We start from the raw sequence: 19,972 nt of genomic DNA on the forward strand, positions 1-19,972 counted from the left end.
CAGACATCTTGACAGCCAACGCGCGCTTTTTCGTGGGACGCATGGATTGTCGACGCGACTGGGCGCCCGCAACGGAAGCACTAGTCTCGACAATGATGGAAGAGCAGGCGAAAGCCGCCAAGAAGGGCAAGAAGAAGGTCGACGCCACGCCCATCTCGACGACGCCAGGCGCAAAGAAAGTGACGCCCAAGGACACCTTCTTGAGCTACGGCAAAACTTCAACCACAGCCGACAAACCCACTACGTTCGTCGACTTGACAAAGAGCAGGCTGGCCAAGGTCGACGCAGCCATCAAAGCAGCAGAAATGGGTCGCAAGCGACCCCGTGAAGAAGAAGTCGCCCCGACGCCTCGACCGGCCTCACAACCGCGCCTCATCCTGAACAAGGACGACAAGGCCTTGTTCGACGTCTACACCATGCGTCCAGTGTTTGATGACGACTTGACAAACGAAGCCATCCTGTTGTTCCGTCGACAATGGCAACGCGATCAGCCAATGGAGATGGCCCTGCCGCTCTTGAACATTACGACTCCGACGAGCCCGTCACCACGTCTCATCACGAATCAAGGCGACCGAGCATTGTTTGAGCGTTACACACGACGCCCACTCCTGGACGACGACATCTGCAACGAGTTCATCCTTCTCTGCCGACGCCAATACGACCGTGACCGTCGTCGTACGAACCCAGCGCAAGCTACAACGTCCCCAGTCGTGTCACAGACGCCCGCTATGACCAAGACGACCAGGACGTCCACCACACCCGCCCCGACGACCGCCGCCGCCACCAAGACAGCAGGCAGGACGCCGGCCACGACGGCGACAAAGACCGGTAAAGACGCCATCATGAACACATGGTTGAGGACGCCTGAGAAGACCACACCAGCAGCCCCAACGTCGACGCCGGCACCACCGACCACGACACCAGCCGCACCGTCGACGCCACCACGCGCTCCGACAACACCACCGACTCCGACACCAGCTCAACCGTCACCACCACCCAAGCCGAACCGTGGCGCCGGCTGTGGACGTGGACGTGGACATAGAGGACGTTGGCAAGGCCACTACAGCCGCGCCATCACGCCGCTCCACACGCGTTACGAAGAACACCAACAAGACGAACTGAAGGATGGATGGCGTCCTGTGATGAGTTCCCTGTTTTGACGACTGTTTGTTTTGTGACGACCTACGAATTGTGGTTTCGTGCCTTGTTGTGCACCTCGCGTTTGTTTGAGTCACTACGACCATAATCCCTTCACGACGAGGACGTCGCCCTTCGCCCCGCCGAGGGGGGGACCTGTTACGGTACCCTCCAAGGAGGAAGAAGGGTCGTCGACCTCGTCACCGCCGGCTGCACTTGCCCGCAACTACGACTGTCCAAGGCGACTTGGACAGTCGTAGCTGCTGTAACCGGCGGAGTCAGACACGACATGTTATTTCGAAGTGCACAGTAGTTAGTTATTGAATCAACCTTTTCACAGAATACGTCTTGACCATGCAACACACCTTCTATACAGAGTACTGAAGCGTGAAGATGATTTCCTCTGTCGAGGGACTGCGACCGCTCAAGATGAGCCGCCTTCAAAGTAGTAGCAAAACGTTGCTAGGCCAGCTGCGATTGCGCGGCGGATGGGGCTTAACCGTTTTAGACAATCGGTGGAGAATACTGGCGTTACGGTGCGCCGTACCTGCCCAGCTGCACAACGCTACGCGGACATATGCGGCCTAAGGCACGTAGGAATAGGACGCCGGTGCAGATGTAACCCTAAGTAATAGAACAAATAGGACAGATTTATTCTACTAATCATGGACGTTCCGGCCGGCGAGGAGATACACCTGTATGCGGTGCCGGCTACGAACCTTCGACTGTCCTAGGAGGCAGTTCGAAAAGCCAAGATATCTCCACAGCGAACTCCGCAGCGGCGGGCGGCAGGCGTGCTTGGTACGCGATCTACGAGGATGAGGCTCGCCTTATCTGCCGACAACGAGCCGACAACGATTGCTCTCGATGTCCTAGCATCGGTAGAGCATAACAAGAGCAAGGTTAAGGAGTCAAGAAATCACTCGAGAGATTGTCGCTACTCGGGTAATTTCAATACAAGAGGAGGGAATTTAGGAGATAGAGAGATAGCAGCGTGAAGTCTCGGCTTCCGCGGCTAGGAACTTGAAAGACGGAGGACGTAGTGAACCCACCGTGGGACAAGATTTAAGGACTATCTGTCTACACTACCAGCCGATGGGTGTCGCCTCAGCCTAGATCTGGGCAAGAAGAAGCGACTGTTCTCCCACGGAAGCACTCCGCAAGGAGGGATAGCAGGAGGAGGGGGGGCCGTCCGCGCCCCCGTCGTACGGCCCTCTGAGCGTCGTTCAGGGACAAGAAGCATCGCGCACGACCCCAGCACGATGAAACGGGATGAAGTACCACTGCCCGCGAGTGGGAAAGTTTGATGGCCCAGAGCAGCTCCGGGTGTCCGCCCACCTCGAGCATCTGGATAGGGGAGACACCACTTCGCGCCGACGAAGTGGAACGAGGACAAGCGAACGAAACGTTATGCGACGAGGACCCCATCCAGGGCCAGCGGATGAAACGCGGACAAGGTACGAACAGGCATATGGCTTGATGGAGTGCATCAGGCGCGAATGAGAACGAATAAGACTATGGCTAGGCCATCGGAACCAGGCTTTCCTCGCGCGGCGAGGTTTTTGCCTGACTTGGTTGGAACATGTCGACAACAGTACTCTCATGGAGTGGCTACCCCTATCACACTCGCATAAAGCTAGATTTGGGGAACATTTGAGTCGAGGCAGCTGTGAAGAGCGAACAATGTCAGGTCAACGAAAAGGGACAGCTCATACGGACACGATCCGTGCATAGCTTGATAGAACTCCATAACATAACATAACATACGTACGTTCCGGCACGCAGGGGTTCCGTGACGTGGGGATGGGGGTCAGATTCTCTGATTGTTATTACATGTGTGCACTTCGCTACTCAATCCTATCTGCGACAACTTTGCCGAGATAACGCTACAAAGACTCATGGTTCATGAGGGACAAAATCACTGCCGACATATTTCCCACATCTAAAACCTCTTCCCTGGGACCGGGGTAGTCGTTCGCGATTGCCAAGAGTACTCAGGTCTCAATCTGGTTTCTTGGTGTGACGCACGTGGTGCTTCAAATGGGACCCCCGCCAGCGGGAAGTCGTCGCAATCCCTACTACACTACAGCGCGCCGAACGAGTTATGTGATACGATTCTCCTTTACTCTCATCCCGTCGCACAACCACCGACACATAGACGAAGCTAGCGTCGAGGCTCCAGGTCCCTCGTCGACGATGTAATCCATAAGTTGCTTCCTCACCTCCGGTTCGAGGAAAGTATCTGCATCACGGACGTATCCCGTCCATGCTGCGAAGGTATCATGTACCAGCTCCCAAGCCTCGGCGTCCTTTTGGATAGGTCCTCCGCATTCGTAGTGTAAATATGCTTGCTTCGATGACAGCGATAAGCGAGCACTCGCGCGCATCCATTGAAGTCAGCGCCATATCGATGTGAAGTTTTATTTTTCAGGTGGGCATCCGTAAACGGACACCAGAAAACAGGTTGAAAGGAATGATATGATTGGCCTTGTAATTTGCCCAAACGCTGTTGTATCAAAGGACTCCTGAGCGCCATTGCGATGCGTTGGTATCGTACTTCTTTGCGAACGGAGAATCCTGACGTGCGACTGCACTGCAACTTCATTTCGCGGCGACGTCACGCTGGAGCATGGGATCGACGATTTGTGAAACTCCATGCACATGGGCAAGATCCTGCCTTGTATATAGATTCTCACGTCACATTAATCGGCATTGAATGGCGACACCCGCGTATTGCCTGCAAACGAGCACACGCCATGATGCTACACGAAGGGCCGCCATCGCTACGGCGATTCATTCAATGAAGCAGAGAGGTCCTTATGCCGTGGAACTACAAGGTAAAGACACAGGGGCACGATCATCTTGGATGCTGGAAGAACCGGCGAATGGAAACGGCACCTTGAGTGTTGTTTACTTGTATCCGATTCATTCTATGGAACGTGCGAGTAGAGCTCTTTTGTGTAATTAACTCACTGTTAGCATTTTTTAGCCCAAGCGAATCAATCGCGTTCGGCCTTCATATCAGTCGTAAGGTTTCTTCAAGAGCTGGGTGTGCTGGGCTGAACGGTACCCAGAGAGTAGTTGAGCGGCAGCTGGTCGGCGATCGTGACACTATATGCGGATTAGTGAGTGACCCTCTGACAGCCGCGATATGTCATCACAAAAGAGAATACGTACCCGATGAGCTCGAGGAAAGCATACGGCGCGCAGGTCACGGCGACGTTGGACAGCACCTTGCCGTTGGCATCCAGGAAAGAAACAGCGGCGGTAGCATTGCCGACTGACAAGCTCATGACGTCGCCGGTCTTGTTTGCGACGGTCACGGGGCCGACAGTCAGACGGTTGAATTCTGGGATCGGGATGACGAGAGACTTCTTATCATTGACGCCAGCGACGCTGACACGCGACTTGAGTTGACTGGCGGCTACGTTAATCTTGGAGGGGCTTGCATTGCTGAAGAAGAGGTCGAATGACTTGACAACAGTGGAGAAGGTAGCGACGGTCGGGTAACGCTTCTTGACTGATTGCAGCAGGGACGGTGACACACGGAGGTATGATTGTGCTCGTGTGAGGCTGAACTTCTCGCCCGGAATGAGGACGGTTGGAAGCTGTCCACCGATAGTCAAGTCGAGTTGCTGGTTGCCGAAGGTCTGGATATGCGGAGTCAGCAAGCCGTGCTCGATGTCATTGTATATTTGCTTGGCTCTCCAAGTGTGACTGGATGTACCTGGAAGTTGCATCCGTAGGGGAAGCGGAAGAAGCCGTACTGGTCGTTGAGCGGGACAACGCCAAAGTCGGGCACGTAACCGTTTTTCGGCACTGAATTGATGGCCGAGCCCAGAACTCCTTGAGCAGCCTGCTTATCCAGAATGCTGACACCTCCGAGGATGATATCAACAGGAGGACGTTGGCAGTTCTGCGCAATCGTATCGTTAGTGGTGGTCTTCATCATGGAAGGAGAAGAGGAACCCATAATCGAGCACAATAGGTCATTGGGGCACATACTGTAGCCAACTCGCCACCAATGTTGTCGCCCTTTGCATTTTGCAGAGTGATTGACACGTGGACATCGCCAATGACGACACGCGACGGGTCAGAGCCGGTGCCAATAACGAAAGGTCCAGCGGCCGGCAGAGTACCATTGCCGACAGGGAAGCGCGAATCAATGCTGCCGTTCGCTGGGACGGGCAGGTGAGAGATCCCAGTGTACATGAGAAGGCGGGCGGGCGCGGCGTTGGTCGCAGCAAGGTAGATGCTCGTGTTGGTGGTGATCTGCGAGGCGCCAGACAGACGTGCCAAACGGACGACTTCAGCCGGGATCGTGATGTTGCCAGCAATGTCGGTCACGTAGTAGGAGCCGCCGGACACGCCGTAAGCTGCCAGGCCACCCGATGCCACGACCTCGAACGTCTGGTTGTAGGCATTGAGGAAGTCGCAGGTCACAGGCACGTGGACCTTGCCAATCTGGGCGTTGACTTGAATCGGCGGCGGCTGGTTGGGCGACTGCGCATTTGCGGCACTGGCGAAGATGGCGAATGCCAGGGCAGCGTAGGTAGCGAGCTGAGCCATGGTCGACAGATGAATTTCAACAACGATTTTTGATAATTGGGCAGCGGTGTAACAAAGTATGGACAACGCGAGGTGGGGCTCGCAGTTGTCTTGTAGATGTTGCCATTGATCAAGCTATCTTCAGCATCGGCAATTTATGATAAACACCACACAAACGCTGCAGCACCGAGGCGATTTTCAACGGTAGTACTTTTAGTGCTCCTTGCGCAGACCCAGAATGCAGCACCACGCTTAGCTCTGGTTATGTCAACATAGTGACGTACGATGTGAGGAGACATCTCCGATCTTGACGTGCGGAAATCCCTTTGCTTCATCATTGGAATAGATCGACCGAGATTTCCAGCAGTTATCTCGCTCAAGCATCGCCATCGCAAGTTGTCGCATAGACGAAAGGTCGACGACGCCACATTTCGGCTGCCATTCCGGACCTTTTTTCAAGATTTCTTGTGGAGAATATTTGATACAGCAACACCACGTGCAACACCGATTTGTACCGAGCTCACACTTCTGGACAAGACGAGCGCCTCCGAGGAGCGGAGCACTAAACAGGCAATCATGGAGCACGATCATATAACCAAGAGCGGCTGTGTCGAAGCGTACAAGACTGCAGACTCCGGAATCGCAGGACGGAACAAATGCTGCGCCGAGCCACAATTTAGGCAACAGAATTAACGAAGCGGTCTTTCATGTTTAGTGTGGGTTACCTTCTCCGCATACCCCTGGCTAATAAAGCTTAACTCTAACGCCCCGTTCTCCGGGAGAGATTGACCCATCTAGCTGTGCCGAACTATCCAACGGGGCACAAATCCCCGCGATCAATATTCGAGCACTGCAAAGGCATCTTCTTAGCGAGCGAAAACTTCACCTTGTGGAACATATGTTCTTCCAAGCAAACTCCACCCTGATCGTCAGAGGCGCTCGAAATTGCGTGGATACATAGAAGTCCTTACGGAAATCTTTCGCTGCGTCTCTGTCTAGTCATTTTATGGCAATGCGACTCTCAAGGTGATCAGCGCGTTATGCGAATGTGAAGTTTCTTAGAGCAGAGCCTGGGTAGGTACCGAGGCAAAGATTGTGACGCTTCAGCCGAAAGCGAAGCATTCGCTTTCTTCAACATGCATGACTGCCCTTTGCTGTTCAGATATGCGGTGAATCTATCCGCAAAGCCAGCATCACAGAATGGACGCGGGATCCTTTCAACGTAAGGAGGTATGTCAGCTCCAAAACAGTGCTCTAAGCTGCGCGGTAGTTGCTTCAGACCTGATCCTATTACCTTCGATTCTGCCGAGGAGAAAATCTACGTCGGAGAATGAGTCTCGCCCCGGGCGACTGCGCTCATTTGATCAGATCGGCGCGTCGTATCAGGTGGAACGATGGTAGAAACCCACGCTCACTGAAATTTGTTGTACTTGGCGGATCCAGATTGCAACCATCTGCTCACAATGTGCACTTCAGAAGGTGAACGACCAAGGGGTCGTCATATCGTTTAGTATCTTCCCGGATGGTTATAGGTATACCTCAAAGCGAACCGCTATACACGAGAAGACAAGTACTGTCCCAGAGCGGCGCGAGTCACTCAGGCTTCGTGTTACACGAATACTAAATGAAATTTGCAACACCTAGTTGGAAGAAGGCGTTGTAGGGTACATTTCTTCTTTCCTTTACGGCGCCTTAACAGATCCTTCGAACAAAAGATTCCTCTACTACGACTATATTACGTTAGTATTACCCAACTTCGCCGGTGTCTGTCCTCGAAGATATAACTACTCAAATTACACTAACAAATCTGAAGTTTTGGTAATTACCTAGGTAGGTATAGACAATAGCTCCCGCTAACCCTAGTCCCATCAGCGGGCAGACCGCCACTTTCGATAGAGTCGTCATACCTGCGCGTACTGACACAGCTTTTGGACGCACTCTAGGGTGCACTATACACACCCGGATCGGTCACATGATATTGCGCTTGGCGCAATAGACATCCACGCTGCAATGGAGACGCCTGAAGACAAGCCAGCCTACTCAGTGCTGTACGAACAACGTACGTGGACATGGGATGAGTACAAGAGCATTCACCTCGAATTCCATCCTAATGGACGTGGCCGGGTTGGTTGCTCTTGACACGGGCATGCAGTGCCACATGCACTAACATATACGAACAGGCCTGGTGGTACTGGGAGCACTCGTACACCCTCGTCGTTACGCTTGATTGGAAAGTGACGGCTACCTCACAACTGGGTACAGAAGAGTCTTTAGTGCCAAACACGCAGGCACGCCTGCTCGGGAAGTTTGATATCACGATCAAACTGAATCGAGAACCATGTGACGCAGGTCCACAGAGTGCACTCGACTGGCTCGACAGACACTTCATGGCCCTCGCCTGGAAGCCGAAGCAATTCCAGATCATAATCGAGCAAGGCGTTTTCCGCTTGCCATGTAAAGCCGGCAAGGAAATCGAAGATCTCCGGGATAAAAGCGAGGCAGACCACCTCGCTCTAGACGAGTACAGGTCTCATGGATGGTCACGATGGTTCAGACGAGAGGAAGAAGAAGCTTCTCGGCGACACCTCTATGGTTATCGTGTGATATTCGACAAATCACCATTTACCCCGCCAGAGGAGTGGGTGCGTCCATATCATCCTTTGATCACAGTCAATTACCCAGAGTCAAAGGTCGAGTTTGTTGCGTATGAATTGCCAAAGTCAGAGCAAGAACGACCGGCAATGAATGAGGCATGGCAGCGTGAAATGGTGCGTTTGTGGGAAGCGCAGCCGCCGAGCAAACCCGTGTTCCAACAGGCGATGCGGTGGAAAGAAGAGAGACGACAAATAGATAGCCCCGGGGATAAAAAGATGAGAGCGATCAGGAAACGACTCATGCAAAAGGCAGCTGAACAACAGGCGACGGTGAATCAAGGTAGCGAATCGACCGTCACGGAGGAAGCCAGAGCGGGAATTAAGACCGACGCGGCCAGAGAGGAACGAACCCAGAAAGAGGAGTAGGTATTTCATATAGTGGCACCGCTTCCTTGATTAGCTCGCAATTTCCATCAACTCGGCATTGATCTTGTTTGCGTCAAGGACCCGCTCTACCTACATTGATTGCGTGTCTGTGCAAGGCACGGTTCCAGGATCCCTAAGCACCTGCGAAGGATTACCTGACTTTCTAGCTATGTAACATATAGCAGGTTTCGTATACTAGACGACCCGTATACGTATAGTATCGGGGTAGTAATTAGTCTTAATTCGACTACTACCCTTAGTAGCCAGTACCTCTATACGCTGCTATATATACCTACTCTTATAATTCTAATTACTCGATCTAAGAGTAGCGGAAAGAACTAGCGCGCTTGAACGCGAAGAGATAAGAACTCCGGCGTTCCGTAGGTATACGTCTATAGTTACACGAAGAAATCTTTGGTTTCATTCGTCATAGAGGTGACATGTATAAGATACGCCTTCTAGATCGCTCCTCGAGACTAAATCACATCGCATTCGCGAAGCAACAGTATGCCATATGGGAGAGATAAAGAAGCGTACGTGCATGCGCGTTCTACACACATCACGCTTTCTGTTCAATGTCTACCGTCCGCGCGGCCCTTGATCTGGGCGGAGCGTGTGTATGATCCCCACTCGTGGGCAGGAAAGGACGTCGAGGCAGCAAAATTGGCTATGTGGATACTGCAGGAGCGAGCAGACGAATCAGGCTGGAAGGTCAAAGAATGTTTGCCGTGGGCGGAGCGAGTCCACAGCTACTATACCGTGATCGGTAAGGACTCCCTCATCGCAAAATTTCTACGAAAATTACTTTGACCCGTTCAAATGCCGCCGAGAAAACTTGGATCTCTCCACTACTATGACCTTTCGCGAATTCGAATATGCCGCCGCCGAATTAGTTCCCCAAACGTGTGGCATCGAGACTTGCCTCTCAAAATTGCCGGAAGGGGCCACGAAGTATGTTTTCAGCGCAATTTGCCTTATCAATTAACTTGGACGAGACAAAAGGGCGATTACAATTTTAAGAGTTACAGTACGAATCAGGAGAGCTGGAGCGCCACATTGTAATTGATGCAGGGTCCCCCGGGAAGGATAATTATTGTTTATCGCTTCGGCAAAGGAGGCAAAGATCAACAATCGTCCCAATCTATTATTTAATGAGCAAATGATTATCTCCGGGTCTTCAAGGGTTCGTATTTATCCGAAGAGCCAGTTGCGTGTCAGGCATAGGAGACGAGGAAAAACGACCTCGCTGCGTCAAGACGAGATCCTTTCCTTCTTATCTTTGCTGACTTCATTCATTCATCACATCCGAGACCACTCGAAACCGCATATCAGATTGCTTGGATTTTTTGCACGTCTCATTGGCTTCAAGCGGCTTTTTCATATCGAAATACATCAAGTTCAATTGCGACGTATCACATGAGTTATGATTATGGTGTAGTCGTTAACGCGGTTTTGCTTCCGATAGGAACGTTAGACCGTGTAAGCTACAGTAGATGAATGGGCATAAAGTCCATATTTTGCTCCCACACATGCCTGTAACCCTTCCATCACAACTGACGACCTGTGTAGAGGATATTCAGCTTTGTCAGGATCTTGAAATACTTTCTACCGCGTTTAACGGGGAGTTGATTGTGCCTCCAAGCCTCGCCATCCTGTGTCGAGCTCCGCGCGGGCTGAATTCGTGCTCTACTTTGGCTGTCCTAGCATCAGAAATCAACCTTGCGTTCTGCGTTGACTTGTCAAGCATTCTTTGCTTCGCTGTCGGGTATTAACGATGGCGTAAAGGTGCAACATTACTTAAGGAAATTGCAGTACACTGGGACAAAAGGGGCAGGAATGTACGAATATCTAGGGCCTTCTACATCCATCAGCTAGAAGACGACTCTTGAGAGTGAACTGCTCGTGTTATCTCTTCAATCGTATCCTTGTGGCTTGGTCAGCTATGACGATGATAGACTTTCATGGTTTCCATACTTTGAAGGATCTCCGGCGATGCCACCCGAGCTTTGTTCGGGCTCTAGAAGGATTGCCGATTTGATAGTTCGACCGATGGCGACCAGCATAGGCTTTTGCATCTATTCGGACGATAACGGCGCCGGTTGCGGCATTCAGACCTCTCTCCTCAACCCCGGAGCCTGTCCACCTGCATTATTGAACCATTTGATCAGTTTGATTTGATAGACCTGCGCATCAAGCTGTTTCCTTACTCGACGTGAATCCCAAGAGTCGCGAAAGCTGTCTCAAGAAGATCTCTCATAGTGTGTCCTTCACCACTAGCGACTATGTAGTCGTCCGGAACCTCTGCTTGCAATGCCAGCCACATGACCTCGATAGCATCCTCTGCATGACCCCAGTCTCGTGTCAGGTGTAGGTCCCCTACAGCTAGGAACGGTTCTTTTCCCAAGACTATTCGACTAACAGCTGTCGTCAGCTTGCGGGTAGTAGAATTGGGACCTACACAGCGCAAGTCAGCTTAGTCTGATAGCAAATTGGACAGGGTGATGCGGACGTCTTCGATCGGACTCTTGATTGAATAGAATTGCTGTGACTGCATACATGTCGTACATGGTACGATAGTTCTGAAGGATCCAGTACGCTGAGGCTTTCGATGTTCCGTACGGTGTGCGCGGGCGTATCGGGGTCTGCTCATCGATCGGCAGATGCTCAGCTGACCCAAACATCTCGGATGACCCTGCCTGATACACAATTTGGAGTGAGCGAGGTTGAGAGATATTGGATCTAAGCGGCAGCACTTGCGTTGAGCAGTCGGCACTGAGCTGCGTCTCCCGTCGCCCGGATAGCATCCAGGATGCGCACGACGCCCAGTGAGTTGCTGTCGAGCGTCGCTTGGGCTTCGTTCCATGAGGCGAACACACCGGATTGTGCGGCGAGGTTATAGACCTCTTGAGGTCGCACTTCTCGAATGATCTTGTCGATGCTATTGGCGTCAAGCATATCTCCAACGTGCAGTACAACTTGCGAAAGACTCCCAGATCTCATAGGATCGAACATCAGCCAAACATTTTCCCGCGAGACGAGGACGACAAACATACAATTGCATCGTGTTCAGGTCACGAACGAGTCCATGAACTTCATATCCTTTTGCCAACAAGAACTCGGCCAGAATGAGGCCGAGCTGGCCCGATACTCCTGGCATATGGCGTCAGAAAGTGCGTCACACTGAGTCCTGCTACACATCATTGCGCACCAGTAATGACTGCTCGCTTCCTCTGCAACATTGCACCAGCGTTCGCGGCTCAGTGTGCCTATAGTGAAGAGCAACGTAGGACGATGGAAGGCCGCAACAACAATAAGGACCAGCTTAAGTACCCTCACGAGATTATCATCGTCGGGCAATGTGCAGGAAATTGAGTGGTCTGAGGCGCGGAGTCGGGCGTCACCCCCGCCAAGAGGGGTGCGAATGCTCGTGTGCGATGATTTCCCAGCGAGGCTGTGTGGGCGCGACTTCCGTTTTTCTCTCGTGACCCTGGCATGCAACAATACCAAATAAATTAAACGCGAAATATTCGCCTTTCTCACCTATGAATCAAGATATGGATTAAGACAGTGTCATGCTACGTCAAATGGACCTTCAGCCTATCGCATAGCAAGTGCACTTGGGGAACGGGAGACACATCCGTCGTGGGAGCAATTCAGATACGTGTGCGGCGAGCTAATTCAGGAAATTAGATACATCTCGTCCATACCGCTCGTCGCGTTATGCTCCCGGACGGCTTCTCCAGACATGATGCCGTCGCTGTAAACATCCCCTACAAGCGCGTATTCCGATTGTGTGCGCGGGCGAAGCGCCACTGGGACAGGAGATCCATAAAGGATGGCCATGATATCTCCGTGCCGCAGCATTCTCGGACCTAGACCGAGATGACCAGTATCAGTGCGGAACAGGCGACGATTCCGTGTCCATCGTGTGAGCGCCTCGTGATAGGCGCCTCCTAAGCATAGAGCCGGGTCGTCCTGCAATGCGTGCAACGAAGGGACCGTGGTTGTGGTCTGTAGATGTGCCCACATGGCTGCGAAGCCCTCAATGCTTCGACGGGCGCCGATGGCAGTCCGTTGATGATTGTGTCCCGCGACCAAGGTCCGCTCCAGCCTAGTGGTTTTCGCACCCCTCCGGTCATTCATCTCGCGCGCGGCAGAGAGCAGAGCGTAAAGCTTGTCGTGGTCGAGAATCGTTTCCAGGTCGAAAACTTCGGTGACTTCGACCACCGAGCCAAGCCGGAAGCCGCAAGCTTTCAATTGATAAAGTGGTGTATCGCCGCATGATTCGATACGCCAAACAGATTCGCCTGAAGCTGCAAATCCGGAGAAGTTGAAAGGAAGATGATCGACCATGATATCTTGCTTTCGATGATATTTAGGAACCCAGCTAGGCATCTCGACACCATCGACCTCGTGCGAGGATCGATGGCTCACATACATCAGCATCGACAGCTGGCCTGACTCTTCGATTATCAGCTTTGAGACGTCACTCATCACCTCTTTGACAGGCCGATTGTAGTCCGGAAGCAGTCGCGTCGGCAGTGCTCGTGAGCCGAGAAGAAACTTTTGATACATCCCCAAGATCCCGTCTACCATCCGAAAGTCAGCATAATCTGGACCTTCGATCATGACATTCTAGTCGTGGCCTTACAGACGTGATCGACATCGCGTGAGCTATCATACTGCCGGAGAGTGTGCAACATCCATTGCAACTTAGTCTCCAAACGGAATTCTTTGGCGAAAAGGGCGTCCGAGTAAGACGCGACATGCACAGCCCGAGCAAGACCTAGATGACCCGTCAAGCTGCTCGGAGAGGTCTTGGACTTGTTCCACAGCCAGATAGCGGATTTCAAAAGACAATCCATCGGGAGCGTGTATGATCCGCAGTGACAAACACTGCGTTGCGAGAGCGCAACTTCTTGAACCACCCTTGACACGCACTAGTTAACATTGCCTCGAAGCTAGCGTTACGGTGCTCAAGCAAGTCGAAGAGGAACTTACCACAGCCGCGAGAACCAAGGGCGATGAAACAGTCGAGCCATAGCCTCAGTATCAACCTTAATGGAAGACGCCTCCCCATACACGCTCCACCAGCCCGGCCAAACCGTCTCTTTGAACGTCCGGAAATTATCTGTTCTTACCTGCGCCTCCTTGTAAAGATCACGGAATTCTTGGAACGTCTGGCCGATAGATTCGCCGTCTTCTTCGCCGATCCACACGAGGCATTGGGTGGCACGAGAGTAGATATCGCACATCAGTGCGACCTGGTAGTTGCGATCATCTTTATCCCCCTGGTCGATGCAAATGGAATCGATCCAGAGAACGCGGACCTGTTGAGCATCGCGCATGCGGCGAAGCACATGCTCCGTGCTGGCAGGCACATCCAAGGGTTGTTCGTTGACCAACACGGATCCGCGGACACTACTATCGCCCCACACATAGGAGATGGTCTCGTAGGACGGCAAGGGGGTCCGCAAGAGCGATAGGGGCGTCAGTCTACATCGGATGTCGTCGTCGGGCAAGCCTGGTTCCACGGCGAGTAATCGCGTTTCTTTGCCGGCATGATCCAGTGCGGTATAGATTGGCAGGAGATCTTTCAGAGTCACGGATCCAGCATAGCCACTGTCAGCCCTCCAGATATGATGTTGCTCCCGTTTGTCCGACATGGCTAGAAATGGGTGACCGCTGTAAGGTGCGGATGCGATTCCTGCTTGAAAGGACAGCTTGATGAGCTCTGCTCTTTATGGCTTGCGAGCCTTCATATTTAGACGATGGGCGGTACGGTCCACCTCACCGGTCGCAAAGTATAAGATACTCAACGCGAGGCCGCCATGCGCCACACAACATTGTACCCAGGCTGGAGAACATACATGTATCTTGACAAGATAGGGTCAGGTGATAGTCATCGCTGTTTCGCTCCAATGAGTACCGTTCGTGCACGCCACGTGCTGCACATGCTCTGCCTGGATGCAGCCGGCCAGAACGTACTTGCAGTCTGTGGCTTATCTACGAAGTCCGCTTATCGGCCGCCCTGTCCGCTCTCATGTGAGGCCGCAACAGCGTGCTATCATCTCTGGAATTCTTGCTGCTCCAGGTGACTGCTCCTTCTCCAAGATCCATGAAGAGACGCCGAGTTGACGTAGTAGTTCAGAGGCAGGCATTTAAGAATCCGCAAGTGCGGGCAACGGCGTGCATCGGACACGGCATAAATGTTGAAAACGACCAACCACGTACCCTTCAAAAGCTAGCTCGCATCTTAGCCCCACGTACTATTCCACGTGCACTCATAGCATGGCATCATGGTCGCCGATCCATCAGTTCATATTGCTGCATTTCAATTGCGCAGCCACACGCGCTGCATGCGTGGCAGGGTCCGTTGGAGTCATCCCCTCGCCTAAGCCCCCATGTCTCCTCGGAATAGACATTTCGTGCGGAGGAGAGATGCTTGCATGGGCCTGCACACTCGAACGTTTTGTCAAATAAATATGCCTCTTTGCCTGTGAATCAGCGAGAACGGCTAGTAAAGTCCAGATGGAGGAGAAAGGCTAGACCGCACGGGGCAAAGCGCTGCGGGACCAAAGTTAGGTGAAACTACGAGTATCCGCCAAGTCGGACGGTACACTCCGATGACTCAGCCATTGTTTCGCCCTGCCGATGACTAATACCATGTCTGTCGGGCCCGCGTTTCATCGAGGAAGAACAATGAAGTGTCGGCTCAGCATTCAAGTTTTGATGGTGAGCGAAAGATGAGTCAGGCGCGATGACTACACGAGTATCCTCACAGAGAGATAAACAGCTAGCTAGCAATAAGCTTGTAGGAAAATCACCACGTATTTTCATTTTCGCCTTTCAAGTTCACGGATCTTCCTCATCGTCATCATCAACTTTTTCCTCTCCGGCCTTCCCTGGCTGATCCTCCTCTACCTCCGTCGTACCATCTCCCATCTTCCGAAACAAGCAATAAAACACTCCCGCGGAGATGAATGACGCGACGGCAATGCCAAGGTACATGGTCGTGAGCTATATTTCGCGGCGCGAAATGAGGAGGGAGAATTCGTCAGCTCAGGAACGTGTACAGAGGGAGGGCAGGATGGAATATACAACGTACCAGTGGATCCACCGCGAACGGACTAAAAGCCATTCCAAGCACAGCACCGGCGGCCATGGTTAGGTATAGCAAGCCTGTTGATTTGGTAAAGTCCTCATTGTCAGCGTGTGCGCTTGTTGGAAGTCGATCCGAGACCCAAGAGGGAATAAAGCATCAGGGTTTCCAAACCAACAGGAGGAAGACAGTACGATGAAACTCAAAACTTTTGTTTTTCGGAAACATACCCATCACGAAACTTTTCAACTCCTTCGGCGCCCTCGAATACGCAAATTCCAGACTGGGCACGGACGCGAAAATCTCCGACATTGCGATGAGGATGTATGCAGGGATCTGCCAGAGGATGGAAATTTCGTTGGGTCGATAGGATCCCAGGCTACCCTCTGGTGCTGAAGGAGGTGGCGGGATGAAGGCTTCGGGGCAATTTGAGGGCGAGGTGTAGCAGGGTCCTGAGGCGTAGATGCGGGATTGGATGAGGGAGGCGTAGAGGAGAGTGGCAGCGCCGAGGAGAAATCCGAGCTGTTCGAGGCAGGAGGCTGTGTTAGTTGGCTCGAGGATGGTATTGTTTGTCGGTGGGAAGGAGAAGGGTAGTTAGGGATAGTTCTTTCACGTACTGTGATTTTCTGCACTGGACTGCCGAAGCCGCGTTTGGCGAGGTAGGGGAAGATGTATTTGTCGCAGATGGGAATCATGATGATGATGATTATGGGGTCGAGGTTGGACATGATGTCGTTTGGGATGTTATGACTAGAAGCCGTTCCTATTAGAAGCGTGCACTGAGATGCTATATCATCGTATACTAGATTCGCAATCATACGCGGTGTTTGCGTATCATCGATGGGAGGGGACTGACCGTTCCATTTGACCTGCTTGAGAAACGAAGTTGTTGTTCATTTGATTGAAGGCGACCCAGTAGATCGGAAAAAAGAGCTGCAGGATTGTCAGCAATTATCGAAGGCAAAACCGAGCGACGAATGACCGACGCATGGTCACAGAGGACGGACGACGACGACGACTCACAAATACGCGACAAGCTTCCAGCGCCTTCTTCAATTCTTCCACAAACCGATCACTCCAGGGCCTTCCCGCTTTCCCTCTTCCACCGCCTGACTTGGCCGCCTCAAAGGTGCCCGTCCGAACACGGATCCAGATGATTCTCAGGGCATCGAATACAGGCGATCCCGTCGGTCTCTTGATAATGTAGTTGTTCTTCCCATATATCAGCGTGATGAGACCGATGATGAACATGGCGAAGCAGAGGAAGTAGGCTGCATAGAACCCGACGCTACTTTCGAGCGAGGTGGTGAGGATGGGAGAAAGGGAGCCGATGTTGATGCAGAGATCTAGTAGGTGGAGAGAGAGGAACACAGTCAGCGATTTTGATCGTGCGAGAGACGTTGCGGAGCAGAATGCTGATTCAGGGGCTTGGGGCAATGGCACGACTGACAGAAGATGGAAAAGATCCTGGTAATAGTCATGGGTGGATCGACGATGACTTTCTTTCCGGATCTCGTGATTCGGACGAATGGTTTCGTCTCCGTATACTGCTCAGCGATCAAAGCCGAGACATTGGCCTTGATGCCACCGCCTCCGATGCCGATGAAGATCATGGAGATGAGAAGACCCGGGAGTGCGAAGCCCGCTTCGATAAACGAAGGTAGCGACGTCACGGAGAGGATTGCAAGACCAATGATGTAGATGAGCATGCCATAAAAGATGGTATAATAACGCCCGAGATATCTGTGGAGTAAATATCAATTATAAGTCAGAAATGGAGATCTGATGGCTGTCGAAGGTTCGTGGATTGAAGCAAAGGGGGATTACATACTGATCAGCAACGACTGCAGCGAAAATCGGCATGCTTGCAAGAAAGAACATAAAGAGATTTGAAAGCGCTGTAGCGCCAACTTGACCCAGACCTAGACAAGACATTGTTCATGATCAGCAAGACCTTCTGGCAAGGGAAGTGGACTGCCATCATTCCTCCTTGAGAAATCATGTGGAAGCCCTTACCGATCGCACCCGGCAACCCATTTGGATCATGCCATTTATTCGCCATATAATTCTGAAATGGACCGACTAATCCATAGTACGCGAATCGCTCGCACAGCTCGACGACGGCGATGAGGAACGCCGACCAGGGCAAGTCATCTGCGACGCGTCCCAGCGTCTTCAACTCGATTTCTGTCGGGTATTGTCGAGACGAATAATCGCGTGCTTCCGCTGATGCATCGAACTCAAAGTCATCGGGATTTCTCTGGGATGAAGATCCTGCTGATTCTGTAGCGCGGTTGGTGAGATCTCCTAATTCGTGTCCGTCGACTCGGGTGTATCCTCCGCGGAGGTCGGTCGGGGCGCGAGGTTGTGGGAGAATTCGTGTGACGGAGGAAAGCCATGATGGTCGGGTTGATCTGTTCATGCTTGGAAGGGAGCGATCGGCTTCGCTGAACTTCTTGATGTATCCTCGTCAGGGTGATGTCGCGTGCGGAGAATGATCAATGACTTCGGGATTAAAATGTGAAGGGTCGGTCACGCTCCATGGATCCGCTCGATTTCGGAATTTCACTCGAGGCTCAGCATTATTATAACTTAGGACTCTTGATCCTAAAACATTGACATTTCATCGATGGTGCTGCAATTTCTCGAGATCTTGAAGATGCCGATGCCCACAGTCGGCATGCATAGAGAGAGAGAGATGCCCACTGAGCGTGCACAGACATTTCCAAATATAGCAGGGCTGGAGGTGTTCATGGCACTTAGGGTTACATAACCCTGGGTTTCTATCTCCCGAATACTTCAACATGAGTTAATGAGAAGGCCATCGAGAATGCCGTTTGTGTCTTTGTGATTAGGTGATGCTCTGATTTGGTCTGTATAGCAGTCCTGATAGATGTCTTGACTTGTATAAGTCTGTTGTACCTCGTCTACCCGTCACCGGTCCGTGTAGCTTCATTTTGGTCATTGGCTATGACAAATGAAGCTACACAGGCAAATCTCGCGGGTTGTGGAAGATGCTCTATACGATTTCTCAATACTAGGCATCTAGAAGAACAATCTTGATTCATTATACACCTGCCATTATCATGTGCGCTTGCACGCATGAAGTTTATTGAAGTACCTCAAAGGAGCGCCTCCAACGCCACGACGATGAACACTATGACAACTGTCTCGCCTACCTCACATGTTGACTTCGCCTCGCTACACACTGCGGAGAATCGCCCGCTTTTGAAAGATGCCCGTCGTGAACTCCATCGTAGATTACAGAAGGGTGTTGATTATGCGCCGACACAGCGCCATCTTCTCGAGAGATATCGGCAACTAATATTGTATCCCGTAGCTGGGGACAAGACTCAACGATGCCAGAAAGCGGTGACCACCGGGACCAGTCCTATTGACAACCCATCCACATGTAGATGTGCATGTGTCGCGTGAAAGGACAGGGGGCGACAAAGCGCAGGAGAAAACAAATGGACACGCGACCAGATACTCAATGTGGGCATCGAGCATGCATTGCGCCCACCGCATATCCCGTCACGTTTGGCGTGAAAGCCACCATACGTCTACCACTATCACTGCGAGGAAGCTTGGTTGTGGATCCGGTCTCTTCTTGTCCACACCGTACTAGAGCAGTACCAAAGCTGGGGGATTTCGGTACCTTAAAACTCGACTAGGACCCGCAGGTTACCGCCTTGCTGCCCAAGTTGGGTAGTTGAGCACACGACCACTTTCCTCTGATCCACCGTTTGGAAGTTTTCCGTTTTCATTTTCGTCGTCCATCAGACGTGGTTTGAACACACACCCACGACGGAGGACATCTGATCAGGAAGGAGGCACATCACGCGGAGGTATCGTCTCAAAGAGATATCTGTCGTGGCACAGTGAGGTGGCAGGATGGTACTGCCTTGGTACTGTCACGATGAGACGATAATTCCGAGCTTTTGACCATGACGGCGAGCAGCCGACGATGTGCCATAGGCGAGGATTATTTGAACGTGGTCTTTGCCCACCATCCACCTACGAACTTGCCGCCAATCTCGATCTGTGAGGACGGATGGCTCTGAAGTTTATCTTCCGTGATGCAAATATTCATCATGTGGCTGTTTGGTTATCGCTGGCGCGAGGAATAGTCGTCTCGTCCATTTCGAGGGTGGAAAAAGATACG

The 19,972-nt window shown here is 52.0% G+C and overlaps 8 protein-coding genes across 8 annotated transcripts; 3 read left to right on the plus strand and 5 right to left on the minus strand.

Annotated features, from left to right (window-relative positions):
* Positions 1–92: 92 nt before the first annotated feature.
* Positions 93–1,160, plus strand: K489DRAFT_414206 (uncharacterized protein; the record flags this gene model as incomplete). Its single annotated transcript, XM_033608138.1, has 1 exon — positions 93–1,160. One exon carries the CDS (start codon positions 93–95, stop codon positions 1,158–1,160), a length of 1,068 nt encoding a protein of 355 aa, XP_033454909.1.
* A 3,015-nt stretch (positions 1,161–4,175) lies between these two features.
* Positions 4,176–5,706, minus strand: K489DRAFT_374763 (uncharacterized protein; the record flags this gene model as incomplete). The annotated part of the gene is made up of 4 exons (XM_033603554.1): positions 4,176–4,248; positions 4,315–4,787; positions 4,865–5,053; positions 5,143–5,706. 4 exons carry the CDS (start codon positions 5,704–5,706, stop codon positions 4,176–4,178), a joined length of 1,299 nt encoding a protein of 432 aa, XP_033454910.1.
* Positions 5,707–7,641: 1,935 nt separating this feature from the next.
* On the plus strand, positions 7,642–8,909 carry K489DRAFT_435546 (uncharacterized protein). The gene is made up of 2 exons (XM_033608600.1): positions 7,642–7,809; positions 7,866–8,909. Exons 1-2 carry the CDS (start codon positions 7,696–7,698, stop codon positions 8,703–8,705), a joined length of 954 nt encoding a protein of 317 aa, XP_033454911.1. The 5' UTR covers positions 7,642–7,695; the 3' UTR covers positions 8,706–8,909.
* Positions 8,910–10,106: 1,197 nt separating this feature from the next.
* Positions 10,107–12,060, minus strand: K489DRAFT_365768 (GDP-mannose 4,6-dehydratase). The gene is made up of 7 exons (XM_033602731.1): positions 11,914–12,060; positions 11,759–11,855; positions 11,463–11,700; positions 11,215–11,401; positions 10,913–11,159; positions 10,680–10,848; positions 10,107–10,629 (listed from the first exon to the last, which is right to left on the minus strand). The coding sequence occupies exons 1-7, from the start codon at positions 11,942–11,944 to the stop codon at positions 10,573–10,575; spliced, it is 1,026 nt and encodes a 341-aa protein (XP_033454912.1). The 5' UTR covers positions 11,945–12,060; the 3' UTR covers positions 10,107–10,572.
* Positions 12,061–12,383: 323 nt separating this feature from the next.
* Positions 12,384–12,734, minus strand: K489DRAFT_328654 (uncharacterized protein; the record flags this gene model as incomplete). Its single annotated transcript, XM_033602072.1, has 1 exon — positions 12,384–12,734. One exon carries the CDS (start codon positions 12,732–12,734, stop codon positions 12,384–12,386), a length of 351 nt encoding a protein of 116 aa, XP_033454913.1.
* A 1,172-nt stretch (positions 12,735–13,906) lies between these two features.
* On the minus strand, positions 13,907–14,275 carry K489DRAFT_305738 (uncharacterized protein; the record flags this gene model as incomplete). Its single annotated transcript, XM_033600547.1, has 1 exon — positions 13,907–14,275. A coding segment is annotated over one exon (369 nt), but the record flags the coding sequence as incomplete, so codon positions are not given.
* A 1,420-nt stretch (positions 14,276–15,695) lies between these two features.
* On the minus strand, positions 15,696–18,492 carry K489DRAFT_385436 (PTR2-domain-containing protein). Its single transcript, XM_033606104.1, has 7 exons — positions 17,824–18,492; positions 17,639–17,729; positions 17,258–17,550; positions 16,831–17,153; positions 16,664–16,740; positions 16,425–16,557; positions 15,696–16,329 (listed from the first exon to the last, which is right to left on the minus strand). The coding sequence occupies exons 1-7, from the start codon at positions 18,227–18,229 to the stop codon at positions 15,967–15,969; spliced, it is 1,686 nt and encodes a 561-aa protein (XP_033454915.1). The 5' UTR covers positions 18,230–18,492; the 3' UTR covers positions 15,696–15,966.
* Positions 18,493–18,855: 363 nt separating this feature from the next.
* On the plus strand, positions 18,856–19,505 carry K489DRAFT_385437 (uncharacterized protein). Its single transcript, XM_033606105.1, has one exon. The coding sequence runs from the start codon at positions 18,910–18,912 to the stop codon at positions 19,240–19,242; it is 333 nt and encodes a 110-aa protein (XP_033454916.1). The 5' UTR covers positions 18,856–18,909; the 3' UTR covers positions 19,243–19,505.
* Positions 19,506–19,972: the final 467 nt, after the last annotated feature.

The sequence above is a fragment of the Dissoconium aciculare genome (genome assembly GCF_010015565.1).
Source record: "Dissoconium aciculare CBS 342.82 unplaced genomic scaffold K489scaffold_26, whole genome shotgun sequence".
NCBI classification, from domain to species: Eukaryota; Fungi; Ascomycota; class Dothideomycetes; order Mycosphaerellales; family Dissoconiaceae; genus Dissoconium; species Dissoconium aciculare.

Bases quoted from the DNA above. Each gene is read 5' to 3' on its own strand.
- K489DRAFT_435546 (XM_033608600.1), top strand. From the start codon at position 7,696: ATGGAGACGCCTGAAGACAAGCCAGCCTACTCAGTGCTGTACGAACAA. The intron at 7,810-7,865 runs GTTGGTTGCTCT...ATATACGAACAG, and splicing joins ATCCTAATGGACGTGGCCGG to GCCTGGTGGTACTGGGAGCA.
- K489DRAFT_365768 (XM_033602731.1), bottom strand. From the start codon at position 11,944: ATGTTGCAGAGGAAGCGAGCAGTCATTACTG. The intron at 11,160-11,214 runs GTCCGCATCACC...TGCGCTGTGTAG, and splicing joins TCAAGAGTCCGATCGAAGAC to GTCCCAATTCTACTACCCGC. The intron at 10,849-10,912 runs GTAAGGAAACAG...TCAATAATGCAG, and splicing joins ACTCTTGGGATTCACGTCGA to GTGGACAGGCTCCGGGGTTG.
- K489DRAFT_385436 (XM_033606104.1), bottom strand. From the start codon at position 18,229: ATGAACAGATCAACCCGACCATCATGGCTTTCCTCCGTCACACGAATT. The intron at 17,730-17,823 runs GTAAGGGCTTCC...TGTCTTGTCTAG, and splicing joins TGGGTTGCCGGGTGCGATCG to GTCTGGGTCAAGTTGGCGCT. The intron at 16,330-16,424 runs GTACGTGAAAGA...TGCCTCGAACAG, and splicing joins GTCCAGTGCAGAAAATCACA to CTCGGATTTCTCCTCGGCGC.
- K489DRAFT_385437 (XM_033606105.1), top strand. From the start codon at position 18,910: ATGAAGTTTATTGAAGTACCTCAAAGGAGCGCCTCCAACGCCACGACG.